This window comes from Populus nigra, chromosome 15 (genome assembly GCF_951802175.1).
Source record: "Populus nigra chromosome 15, ddPopNigr1.1, whole genome shotgun sequence".
NCBI lineage: Eukaryota > Viridiplantae > Streptophyta > Magnoliopsida > Malpighiales > Salicaceae > Populus > Populus nigra.
Window position 1 is genome coordinate 9,486,851 of NC_084866.1, and position 14,116 is coordinate 9,500,966.

Here is a 14,116-nt window from a genome sequence, read left to right on the forward strand (position 1 = left end):
TAATTACTGCTCATTAGCTATTAAAACTTTGAACTATGTATTGGGGGCAAGATGGTGTTTTTATTATGATATAATTGTTTTTTGCAAATTGTACGAGGTTGATAATTTTATTTTTAATATATAATAAAAATAGTCATTTAACCCTGTAATTAAATAATCTAATGCCTACTAAAAGATATTTTTGTATTTTTAATTTTTTAAGAATAGTGTAATTATTTTGATGCCCTTAAAAACAACCAATTGAACTCTCATCTAAGAGTTTTTCCTGTCATTTTACATTATTATTATTGTAATTTTCAGTCATTTTATATTATTTTTATTGTAATTTTTAAGGATACTTAGAGACATTGTTGTAAAATATATTTATTAAATATAAGCTTAAAAAAAAAACTTATGGTGTGTGCTTGGATGGTCCCCGTGTTGCTTGGGCGGCGCGTGAGGGGTCGTTCAACCACTAAACATCGTTTTATGGGGTGGCGTTTAAAAGATATTGATATCTTTTGCACAGTTGTACGATGCATTTTCCAAGATTCATGGTGGTTTATTGTTAGCGTTCATTTTTTTTCCTTCATCTTTCCTCTCTCCTTCTTGAGTTTTGCGCTAACCTCTGCAAAATTTCAGAACACCTCCTTCAATTTTTTTCTCCCTTGACATTTTGTCCCTATACTTTTGATTACTATTTTTTTTTTATTTTGGAATAAGCTATAAAATTATAGATGCTTTTCAATTTCATCTTCTACTATTTTTTTAATCTATAAATAATCTATCAAATTATAATTTTTTACCCCTTGACATCTTTAAATATATAAATAGTTTATTAAATTACAGATATTTTTTAATTTCACTTCTTATGATTTTTTTAATTTATCAATTTTTTTATCTTTAAAATTTGACAATCATTCTTTTAATTTTGTTTATTTTATTTAGGATTATTATTTTTTTAATTGCACCCTTCTTGAGTTTTTTCTATCACATTTTTTCTTCATTATTTTTGTTGCTTTTGCAAGTTTTTTCTTTGAAGTATTTTTTTTTCCGATCTCATTATTCAAAATTATATTGGTTGAAAATTAGATTTCTTGATTGAATATGGGTCAAAAATTTCATGATTGTGAATTTTAGAAATTAAAGTAGGTTTAAGAGGTTTGTCGGGTTTGCTTGGTTTTTTTTTCTTTTACTAAACTGATATTTTTCATTTTTTAATCCTTTTTTATTATTTTTTACGGTTTGATTCTATTGATTAGCCCTCAACAATTTCTTTCTATTTAACCTCTATATTTTTTTATTCTATAAATAATCTATCAAATCACAAATGTTTTTCAATTTTAGCTCTAATGACTTTTAATCTTTTAAATTCAGTTCTCATTCTTTTAATTATAATTTATTTTGTTTGGAATTATTTTTAAAAAAAAATTCAATTTCATCATTCTTAGGTTTTTTCTGTCAAATTTTTATCCTCATTCTTTTTGTTTTTTTTTTATTTTGTAAGTTTTTTTACTAATATTTTTGCCGTGATTTTATTATTTAAAATTAAATTTGTTGAGAGATAAGTTTCTTGATTGAATCCAAGTTCAGCATTTCATAATATGCAGGTTTTAAAAATTAGATCAGGTCTAGGAGGTTTACCCAGATTTGTTTGGTTTTTTTCCTTTTTTTGAGCTTATTTTTAATCCTTTTTTTGTTTTCTTATTTTTTTTTTGTTTGATTCTATTGGATAGCCCTCTATAATATTTTTCAATTTCACCAAAATCATTTTCTAATCTATAAACAATCTATCAAATTACAAATGTTTTTTAATTTCATCCCTTATGATTTTTTAATCTTTCAAATTTGGTACCTATTATTTTAATTGCTATTTATTTTGCTTGAAATTATTTTTTTTCAAATTTCATTCTCCTTAAGTGTTTTTCTTTCAAATTTTATTCCCATTTTTTTTCTTTTCCAAGTTTTTTCATTAATATTTTTTTAACGATTTCATCATTCAAAATTAAATTAAAATTAAATTGATTGACAGTTAAGCTTCTTAATAGAATTAGGTTTAGAATTTAACGAGTTGCAAGTTTTTAAGATTAGACCAGGTTTAGAAGGTTCTCCTATGTTTTCTTGGTGTTTCTCCCTTCTGTTTTAAACTGATGTTTTTTTTAAGTTTTACTTTTTATTTTATTTTTTTACGGTTTTCTTTTTATTAGATTAGCATTAAGTTATTTGATAATCCGGATAGACTTATATATAGTTCTTTTTAATCTTTTTTCATTAGTTTATTTATTGTTGTTGTTTTTTTTTTCATATTATTTAAATTACCACTTGAATCAATATCTTGAGACTTCGATTTTTTTAAGTCTAGCACTTTTTTTATGAAAATATTTTTGCTCAACCCGCGGCGGAGTGCAGACAACATATCTAGTATTATCTATAACTAAAAGATTTGGGTTTCATCAGTTCCCTCATTTTTCATATTCTCTCTCTCTCTCTAATTCCATTTTTCAATTTTTTTTAGATTGAATTTTTTTTTAATTTTATTTTTCTTTATTTGATAAATTTTGAATTGATCTTTATAATTTGTTTTAATTTGCATTATATGAGGTTATTACAGTCTCAAACAAAAGTTTCAGTATTTGACCGATGTTTAATTTTACAAGTTTCTATTTTTTTTTATCATAGATTTTTTTTAAAAAAGTTGTTAAATCTAGTAAAACTCATAATTCATGTCAGAAGTTTGACGGGTTAAATTGCAATGCCCGAGTTGATCTAATATATCATCATCTTGATATTAAAAAAAATATCATCTTAATTTTTTTTTAAATCAAACCATATTTTTTTTATTAGTTATCTAGTTGTCTTTGGATACTAGATCGTATTAAGGTAACTTTTACATTGATTAATTTTAAATTCAGGCTTGATAAGGAATCAGGTCGGAAGATTTCATGGTTAACAGACTACAACTTGTACTTTTTTGTATATTAAAAAAAAAAAAAATCCGCCACTAGATTTCTAAATGTTTTTGTAACATATTATAACATATAAGTGAATCTAAGAGGATAAAAAAAAGGAGAGAAGTGAGAAATAATAAAATAAAAATATGAATCCTTACTTGATTCTTATCGGTTACCCCCCCCCCCCCAAAAAAAAAAAAAAAAAAAGGCAGCCAAGAGAGTAGCTTTTTGATGCGTCGGTCCACTGCCAATGGACTGTGGGTTATCTATTTTCAGTTGAAGTAGAGAGACAAATTTTACTGCATAAACGCATATCTTTGACTTTGGTATAGCAGAAATTCCATTTAAGTTCTCGGGGATTTGAATAATAGAACCATCTGCCGGTTCTGAGGCATCTGATCCTTTCGTTTTATAGTTCAATAATCAGTACGAAGTAAACATGCGAGGGAAGAAGGTGAGACGAGAAGAGGGTTATTAATGACATAATTTGTGTAGCTGCTGGTGGTGAGTCGGTGATGCTAATGCGGTGTGGGAAACTCAACCGATTTGCAGCTGGCTTTTGTTACAAAGGGAAACCAGTAACACTCACTTTGCATAATCAAATCCTTGTGACAATTGTTGCATCAATCGCTTATAAGTCCAGATATTGCATTGCTGACAGTTTCCAAGTTCTTATGACAGAAAAAACACAATAATCAGAAACCAATATTGGCAACCCAACAGCAGTTGCAGCCAGTTTAGAAGATTTGAAAAAAGCCATTCCAAAACTCGGGCTTGGTTTTGTTTCCATTGCATTAGGGGTAAAAATTGATCCAACCCTCACAATTACAACCAATCGATCCAGTCTCAAATCCTAACTTCTAAAGTTTCAAATGGACACTTTGTGGTTGATTGTAAAATTCTCATTTGATGTTACACATGTATTTTGTTGCAATTTACCAATATGATCACTGATGTGAGATGATACCAGTAGGGGGTAACTAAGTAAGACAATATAATCAGACCTCACCTCCTCGTTCCTTCAAAGGCTGAAAAGATGTGAACCACTGCTTCCATGGAGCATCCTTTTGCTGCTCAATCCAGGATAAGAAAGCACTGTCTATCAAGCAGAACACATTGACGTAGAGGAGTTGGTACCTGACAGGCACATACCGAAAATTCACAACTTGAAATATTGGCCACACGCCACCCTCCAAGATCAAGGCTGGGAGGAAGTCCCTCTTCACATCTTCCTTCACCTGAGTAACATTCTTGCCCGTGGAAAAACCCATGTAAGTGAAGAACACAAACAAATCGAAGGGGCCAAAAATTATGCCATCAGCAGCCACTTTAGTGGCGACAAATCGAGGTGACTTTGGTTGCAGTAGAAATCTCAGCCTTATAAACCTGTCTAAGCCTTCATACCTAGAAAAAAGTTTCGTACATGTAAAACACAAGATTTGATCCTCTGATACTTGTGCATGGTGATTCTGGCAGTTTCATTTTTGTTTTGAAGTTAGCTTTCCAGTTAAAAGATAAAATCCAGTTTCAAACAACCATGTGATGATTCAATAACATTTTCCATGCCTATACTGTCTACAGTCGACCTAGGTGAAACCATTTATTCACATGAGCTCAGAAGGCTGTCTTTGGTAGCTGAAAAACTATGCAGTAGCCCGAAAGGATCCAACTAAAATGACCAAAGGAAATAGTAAGATGAAAAGGACGAACCAGAAATGGCCAACAGGACCAACAAAGCCAAAGCCAAACATGCTTGTGATAGCTACACGTTTCCAATTGATTTTAAATTCTGCACCCTCATTCTGCTACATGAAACAAAAAATATAGTTCAAACAAATGATTGCAACAGACACGCACACATGCACACACACAAACATATAACCAGCTTCAGAGAAGATGATAATTCAGTTAAATTTAGAAACCACAATGCTAATTCTGCAAAAGTACCGATTGAAACTGAAAGATACTGAAGAAGGTCAAATATACATGGTACAAAAACTAGAATTTTAGAAACAAAACAATCATGATCAAACATATTTCCCTCAATCAAAATCTCGATTTGATCAATTTTAATGTGCAATCCTTTGGCCATATTGATCAGAATATCTGAAATCAGGGTTTGACACATTTACTCTTGTCACTGACTAGAATTAAGGATGTTAATGCATTCGGTTATTGTTTCTTTACGTAATGTGATTGATTCAAAATAATGCAGCATAATTTCACACTTGAACAAGAAAGTGAACTATCCCTTGAATGCAACAATGGCCAACAAGTCAACAGCCACTATTGTGGTTGATTGAAAATAATTCAACAGAATTTCACACTTAAAAAGGAAAGTGAACTATCCCTTAAACGCAACAATGGCCAACAACAAGTCAACAACCACTAAGCCTCAATCCCATGATGGATCCTAAATAAATGGCATCTGAAAAATGAAGGCTCCATTGGAATGTGGAATCCGAATAAAGGAGAAAACTAGCCACATTCTTGAAATAAATAACAAGCAAGAGGTCAGTCCAATCCACAATAGTAAAGCAGCTGCCTTCATAAAACCAATATAGATAAAAGCAGGCACCAGCTAAGCAGCAAAAAAGACATCCAAAGATCGTCAAATTGATGCCTCAGTATTTTAAGAATCCATAAACAAAGCTGACATAGTTGAGAAAAAAACACAATTCACAGATAGATACCCAGATGCCAAATCAAAAAAAGGAAATATCAATTATAAAAAATAGATAAAAACCCAATTCGCAAGGAAGTTACAGATTTTGGAAGAAGGCTGGTAGCCGTAGAGTGAGTGATGTATTGAGCACCAATGTCACCAATGCCCCAAAGGGTTCCCGAACTGACAATTTGGGTCTTCACTGGATGAGAAGATAGACAGTGCTGGTACCATTTCCATGCCTTCAGCATCTTTTTATCAAGGAAAGCGAGAGAGGTGGGGAAGAGAAGTATAGATTTTAGAAAGCCATGACTTGTGGATGTCCAGCTTGCCAGAAGCTCTGACTTCGACACATCCCCTCGATTTTATATACATCATCAACACTGTATCTCTACTGACTGCTTTTAAAACGAATAATTATCATTATTTATTTTTAATCGTAATTTACTATCATTATTAAAATTAAAAGAAACCCTTTTAATTAGCCTTATTAGATAAACACTTTTTTAAAAAAACAAATAAAAAATAAAAATAGATAAAATACAATTGGTAAAGCGTGATGCCGCCTGACAGTTTAGAATGTGTTCTTATAAGATGAAAATTTCACTTGATCTGCTCATTTTTTATTCAATTTTACCATGCTAACTCGGATGAAGGGGAAATTTATTTTGGTTTTGTGTGGGGCAAGTGAATTGTTCATCCAACCCATCACTCAATCCAATATTTTTTATCTAATTATTTTTGTTATATATATGATTTTACAAGAATTGTATATAGAATGATGCTCTACTTCTCTGAAAAATTAGTCATAAAAAATAAACTGAAAGTTCATGTTCAAAGAACTAGAAAAACAGTTTTTACTATTTTCATATAAAATAAACTAAAATGATAAGTAATACTATATTCTTATATATATATACACAAAAATACTTTTATTAATATGAAACATTAAAATAATTTTAATTTATATTTATTAAATTAAAAAAATATTTTTATTATAAATTTAATATATTTTCTCTGGAGTTAATATAGTTTTTTCATGAATGTCAAAAATATAAACTGATATTTTATATTTAGATCATCTCATATACAAAAAAATTAGACTTTTTTTTTAAATCATTATAACCTTGGCATATGTCTTTATTTTTAGGTAAAAACCCCTTTACATTTTCGATAAATATTTTTTTTTAATTTTTCATTGAAAAAAACTGAAAAATGAAGAAGAAAACTAGAAATAAAGATGGAAATAGTTTTCTATGAATAACCAAGCCTTTAGATTTTGAAATTTATTTTGGTTTTATTTAGAGATTTTATGTTATGATGTTGTGATTTGTGGATGATAGTTTATTAATTTTATTTCTTTAATTTCTTAGAATTTCTTATTTTATGTGAATTCCGATTATGATTTCCTTAAAAAAATTTAGAGTTTCATATATATATATATATATATATATAAAATGGATATCTAGTGGATGGATAAAGCCTATTACCTAACCAAATCCAATGAGATCAAATTAGATACAGGGGATGATGGATGAGGCATAATAAGAATGTGTTTGTTGTTTTCTTGAAAACTTAGCAGAAATAATAAATTTAAAAGTTTTTAGGAGTTTTAAAAATTTTGTTTAATAAATTTAGAGTTGTTTAGGGTTTATATAAAAGTTACCTGAAAATTAAATGTTCATTTGATTTTAAATATTTACTTGAATGCTAGGTTATTGCAAATCATAAACTATCCAAATATCTGGTCTTTAACTGTAATATACATAAATTACCAGTAAGAAATTTTTTAAACCTTTTTAAAAGATAAAAATTGTTATAACTTTGAGTGTTATCTTTTTTTTTTTGTGTTTTAGATATTTATATATTGTACTTTATTCACCTAAGAAAATAAAAAGCATAACATTCTATTTATAGGGAAATATAAAACTCTATAAATAATAAAATAACAATTTGCCCCTTAAATAATATCACACTATTATTTTAGGTTAATTTTAAAAATTTATTCAATTAAATCCTTACCTGATTGTTTTTAAGTTTAGAATTGTAATCTCTGTATTAATTATATTATAGTCTTCAATTTCTAAAATTTATTCACAATCAAGTCACACTTGATTAATCATCAACTATCATATGAGCTTTTAAATAGAAATGAGTGATCTCTCCATATAAAATTCTCTTACGGGTCAGTTCAATGTACATGTCATTTTACAAGTACCTACACATTAGTTTCATGTATCTTTTACACCTTAGTTTATGAGAGTAACTACTTCCTTTCATAAAAGAAAAAATATAATATACATCGTTCTTAACAGCTATAATTAATATCTAATCTTAATAGAACATTCACTAAGAACATTTAGGAATAATGTTTGATGCAAGAATCTCATAATTATAATAATTTTTATAATTTCATATGTAAAATATTTTTGTTCCACGAATTTTATCTTTTCTTTAATTCATTAATCAAATATTAGATTTATTAATTAAATATAATTAAATATTAAATATAAAAAAACTTTATTAATATTAAATATATTTTATATAAATAAAATCAATTCTATATATAATTAACCGATTGAATATAAGACATATTCACAGCTAAACCTACACCAGGACATTGGTATCCTTGGACTTCTGTTATATATTTATCTTCGGTTTGTCTCATAGATAGAAAGGTAGTAATAAATTGGTATCTTATTCTATAAGTAATTTTTGTGACACTTGGGAAGGGGTATTTGCTACAGTAACCTATGGTTATTTAATTGTAATAAATTCAAGCATAGTTATCTTTCGAATCAAGGGAAAGAATAGCAATCCTTTAAATAACAAATAAATCATCATAAAAACAACAGGTACATGTGGTATTTTTTAAGACTTAATAAATATAATATTTAATAAATACTAGCATTTTTTTTCTTGTCATTATCTTGTAAGAGACATTTGTAGCGTCTAAAGGTGCTGTTTGGTTACTATACCATAAAGACAAAAATACATTTAATTAAAAAATAAATATAAATACATCCTTGAGATAATTTTGAAGTAAACTTTGTATTTTTAAAATAAAAGATACAAAGAGAACATGTTTTACATATAATATTTTTTATTTTTTATTTCTAAAATATCAATGACATAAACTCTTAATTCTACAACTATATAACTAAGATGTGTAAGAATAAAAATTATTATTATCATAGTTTTAAGTCAATTAATTTTTTTATTTATAAAATGGATAAAAATGATATCATTTTAACAAAAAAAAAATCAATTAGTTTGGACTGGGTTTTATCTATGATTGCAAGTTTACCAAGTATTTTATTGGTTTAAGTCTAGCCTTTGTTTTTTCTTAAACTGGATCAGTCTAAGTTTTATAGTAAGGGTTATTATTATTATTATTATTATTATTATTATTATCAACACTTAATATAAACTAAAATAAAAAAAATATTTATTTTCTAAAATATATAAATTTGATAATAATATATATATTAAGGGTTAAATAGACTTTTTTATACGTTATTTTGTCTTATCTACTATTAACTAAATAAAATACAAAGGTAATAACTTTATTTTGTAATGACTACCAAATATAATTTTATCTTTATATCTTTTATTTGTTGTATTCTCTGTTTTTGTTTTTATTGTTTTTATTTTTTTTTATCTCAGGATAATTTCCAAATGCTACCTGAAATATTCTATTACAGTTATATAAGCTTTTTTAAAAGAATATATATATATACATGCAATAAAAACGTAAATTATTATTTTTAATTCATATCCAGAAACAAAATCTAATTCTAAATTGGAGTTATCAATAAACTAAAATTTAAGTAATCAGAGCAAATTATTTTTTTCTAATAAAAAATTTATAAATCATTTCATTAGGTACATAGCACAAGATTTATAATCTTCACTTTGATAAAAGGTAAAGCGACTGGTACTTTAGTAATAATGGGTACTTTTCCTTTTTACATAACTCGATTTAGGATAATTTTACTATATTTTACGTTTAATGAAGTAAAATTACATTTTAAAAAATAAATTAACTTTTTTGTTTTTGTGAAAAATATTATAGTTAATACAATTTAACAAAATGTTCTTTATGCACTTATAGGTTTCTAATTCAATTCCAGAAAGCGTACTTATTAAAAGGGGTAGTCACAAATTCTAAACGGGATTAATTTTATTTTTTAAAAGAATGTAAGAATACCCGAATAAAAAAAATTAATAGGATTTCTTTAAAATCTGTAACCAATTAGTTTTAGTTTTAGAGATGTAAACCAACTATTATTACTATAATAATAATAGAATTAACTAAAATTGAGGTAATATTGCAGAGCCTATTGTTAACGTTATTAGTACTAGTACTGTTATGAACATGACAATAATTATAATTGTTTTATTCATGGTAAAAAAACATTTTTACTATGGTCAAAATACATTTAAAGAGTATAATAAAATACTTTTAATTTAACTCAAATCAAGTATTATTTTAATAAAAAAAATATTTTTTTTAGTATTAAAAATAAATTAACAATTATATAGTGTAGACAATTCAAAAGACTTGTTGACATGGGTGTTGAACTATCACATGGCATGGCATGCTGAGATATATTTGAAGAGTGGATGAAATTTTCACTTTATTTTTAATTGAGTATTCACTTCTATTTTTTTTTAAAGTGTGTATACTTTTATATCTGTATTTCAGTATTTGTTATTTAAAAGATATGCAAAGACTTACGATATAGTATTTTTAAGGATATAAAAATAAATCATTTTTCATTAAAATATAATTTCGAAAGTTATATGAAGTCGTTACCCCTATTAAAGCTCTTCGTTTGTTGCCAAAAGAAAGAAAATAAAAGAAAAGAAAAGAAAAGAATTGAAGTTATAATTACATTGCATTACAATAAAACTAAAAGGCATTGGTTTTCATTGTTCACTCACGTTATTTTATACTCTCTCATAATTTATTTTTGATTGGAGCACTAACTTATTATTATTATTATTATTATTATTATTGTTTTAATTATCATTTTTTTAATTTATTATTTAATACGATGGTTATGATGTTTTAAGCGTTTATATTATCTTATTTTTACATGTTATTAACAATTCAAAATATTTAAACATGTTTTAGAATTGAACTATATTTGTTATCCGCACTCTAATGCGAGTATGAATTTAAGGTGACAATGATAATCTTGTAAGCATGTTTTTTGTTTTAAAAACAAAATGCGTAAACTCATAACATACCAAGTTGAATCGGTCAAAACCTCATCTGAGTAAAAAAAAAAAGACAATGTTGTCTAAACTTTGTTTTTTGTAATAAAAACATATAAGCAACATTGTTATTTTTTTTAATGTAAAAAAAGGGTAGGGCGTGTGGAAATATTTGACTGTCATTAAAGCCAACTTAATGGGCAACCGTGAAACCTCCTAAACTGATTCTGTACCTAACTCGAGCTTTAAACTAAATCATGTAAGAGTTGCTATGAAGTGACCTAGTTAATTTAACGAGTTTAAAGATAACCTGGATAAATAATAAAAACTTGGTTTATCTTTAAAAACATTAGGATGATATTTTTTTTAATATTAAAATGAAAAAAATATTGGATCGACCTAGATCAACCATGTTAGCCTATCAAATTTGCCACCATGGTTATGAACACGACCATAATGTGTTAACCTAGTTGGCCATCCATCTCTTTGTTTTCTCTTCCCTCTTCTCTTTCTAGATGGGTCATCATTAGGCTCGGGTGGGATGAAATTAGAAATTAAATTGAAGAGTTATTAGAGAATCATGAACTAAATTGAAGAGAGAGGGCTTAGCTCTTGGTGAGATAAAATTCAAGATTAAATTGAAGAGTTATTAGAGAATCAATGACTATGTTGAATGAAAAGAGAATGAAAGTGTCTAGCGTATGTAAAAATGCCAATATGCAAGAGGAGTCGTTGCATTAGGGAGGTGTGTGTGGCTTCCTCTAGCCTTCAATGACAGTTTTTTTTAGTGTTGTTAGAATTGTCTTGGTGTGAGCTTCTTTCTAAGATAATACACAATGTCAGTAGAGCTTTGGCGACCATTTCTTCCTCCCTCCCTTCTTTTTTTTTTCCTCTCTTTACTCCTTCTAGTTTCCTTGCCTAGTTTCTTCTCTGTCAAAGAACAGGGATGCTTTATTTTTGCTCTCTCAATTTCAATTATAGTCCCTTAATTTTTAGTCCTTCGTAAAATGAAAAAATCTAAATTTGTTTTTGCAAAATTAAGTGTTGGTTCAATGTCGGGATATTTTTTTGATATTACTAGAGCCTCATACCAAGCCAATTAAATCAAACTATATAGACCAATCTCAATTAAACACATCATGTAAGGATTGAATCAAATAACAAAAAAACTATGGTAATAGAAAAAAAGACAAAGGACCAAAAAAACTGAAAGGACATAAAAAAACCAAACAATGAATGAATAGCAGAAGAAATAGTGAAACAACTCAACACAAAAAAAAAAAAAATTTTGTATTATAATGAAGAGAAGAAAGTTTCATTTTCATCTTTCTTATTTCCGTATTAGTTTTTTAAGAATTTTTTTAAGAGGCCAATTTAATGAATAGAATTGAAATTGGTTACATAAAACACAATTAAAAAAAAAAGGACCAAAATAAGAATAAAAAAAATCTATTTGGCTTTTCTCAAATTCATGGGACAAAGTGCATTTTCATACAAATAGTCTTCGTTTCTTCATTTTTGGTCCCTTTAATTTAGAAAAATAAATATTTAGGTACTAAACTTCATATGTTTTACATTTTAGCTATTGAATTTAAGTTAGAAGAAAGAAAGTAACCAGCAAAAAAGAGAAAGAGAGAGAAATTAGTCAATTGGCCACATTCTAGATATAAAAGGTCGATTTTAGTGTCAATTGTTTTCACTTGATGAAAGATTTCATTAAGATGTTTTTTTATCACTTATATTGTCGAGAAAAGTGGATTGAGGTTTAACAAGTTTTTTTAAAAATTTTTATTAGTTTTTGGTTTTTGACTGATCAACTGATGTTTTGAAATTATAAATGAGTTTATTGAGATATTTAAAGTGTTTCTTAGGTTTTTTTCAAGTGAAAAAGATTCAAAATGAATTTTTTTAGGTCTTGAAAGTCAAACTCTTTTTTCTCGTTATTGACAATTCAAGGTGTTTAATCATGTTTTAGAATAGAATAAGAAGCCAATTTAATGAAACAGAATTGAAATTGGTTGTATAAAAACAGAATTTAAAGAAAAATGACCAAAATAAAATTAACAAAATCTACATGGCTTTTCTCAAAATCACGCAAAAAAGTGCATTTTCATCCAAATAGTCTTTGTTTTCTTGTTTTTTGGCCCTTTTAGTTTATGTAAATTATGTTTATGTACTAGACTTTATTTGTTTTGTGTTTCGATCTTTGAGTTTGAGTTAGGAGAGAGAGTCATTAGAAAAAGAGAAAATAGAGAGAACGTTGTTAATTAGCTATATTTTAGCAATGAAAAAGTTTGATTTTGATGTCAATCAGTTTCACTTGACAACAAAAATGTCATTAAGGTGTTTTTGATTATATATGTTGTCAAGAAAATTAGATTAAGGTTCCAGAAGTTTTTTTTTTAATTTGAGATAATTTTTTCTTTTGTTTTCTAACAAATTAACATGTGTTTTGAGATTATATATGGTTTAATTTAAGTTTTTATGGTGTTTTGAAGTAAAAAATAAATTAGGATTTTTGGGTCTAACAAGTTAGAATTCAGCTTTTCAATGACCAAAACCTATATCAAGAGATAACATGTCATCTATTTTGTTTTGTAAATAGGGAGAAAAAAAAAAAAGAAACCAAACACGTGGGCTTGATTATGTAGGCTTGAGTGGGCATTGAGCCTAACATAATGGATTTTTTTAAAATAACTTTTTTTTTCTTAATTTTTTTTATTAATATTAATTATAATAAATAAATTAAAATTATATTTAAGACATTATCTCATTATATATAATTCATATTTTCCTTCATTTTCCAATAATATTATAATATTTTCTTTATAATATTAGCAATATTTTTATTAATATATGAATCCATAATTTATTTATTTTTAATTTGTGGTCAAGAATATTTCATAAAAATAAAATTTATATTTTGTTATGTTTTTTATAAAGTTTTTAAATAATGTTTTCAAATTATTTATTCTTTTTTTTATTTGATTGCATATAAACAAGATTTTTAATGTGTTTTTTTAATTGTTTTTTATATAATGATAAAAAAACCTAACAGTTCTGATAAGAAAATATAGATTGAAGAAACATATTTTTTTTCCTGGTTATTTTTTTATTAAAAGTTTTAAGCAATTTTTAATTGCTTTTGCTTTTAATTAAAAAAATATGCTGCTATTGGAAAAAAAGAGTTTTTGTGAGAAAATCAATGAACAAAAAAAAACAATAGTTTGTTTAATAAAATACTTTTCTAAATATCTTAAATCATTATTTCTCGTGCAAATATTAATTTTAATTATTG

At 26.6% G+C, this 14,116-nt stretch overlaps 1 protein-coding gene across 2 annotated transcripts; it reads right to left on the reverse strand.

Moving 5' to 3' along the window:
- Positions 1-3,675: 3,675 nt before the first annotated feature.
- Positions 3,676-5,978, reverse strand: LOC133673972 (uncharacterized). Of its 2 annotated transcripts, none has more exons than XM_062094924.1 (3): positions 5,697-5,978; positions 4,641-4,732; positions 3,676-4,334 (listed from the first exon to the last, which is right to left on the reverse strand). In XM_062094924.1, the coding sequence occupies exons 1-3, from the start codon at positions 5,844-5,846 to the stop codon at positions 3,929-3,931; spliced, it is 648 nt and encodes a 215-aa protein (XP_061950908.1). In that variant the 5' UTR covers positions 5,847-5,978; the 3' UTR covers positions 3,676-3,928. The 2 variants fall into 2 exon arrangements, with proteins under 2 accessions (XP_061950908.1, XP_061950906.1); XM_062094922.1 differs by having other exon boundaries at positions 4,641-4,735; positions 5,697-5,977.
- Between the last annotated feature and the right edge of the window lie 8,138 nt (positions 5,979-14,116).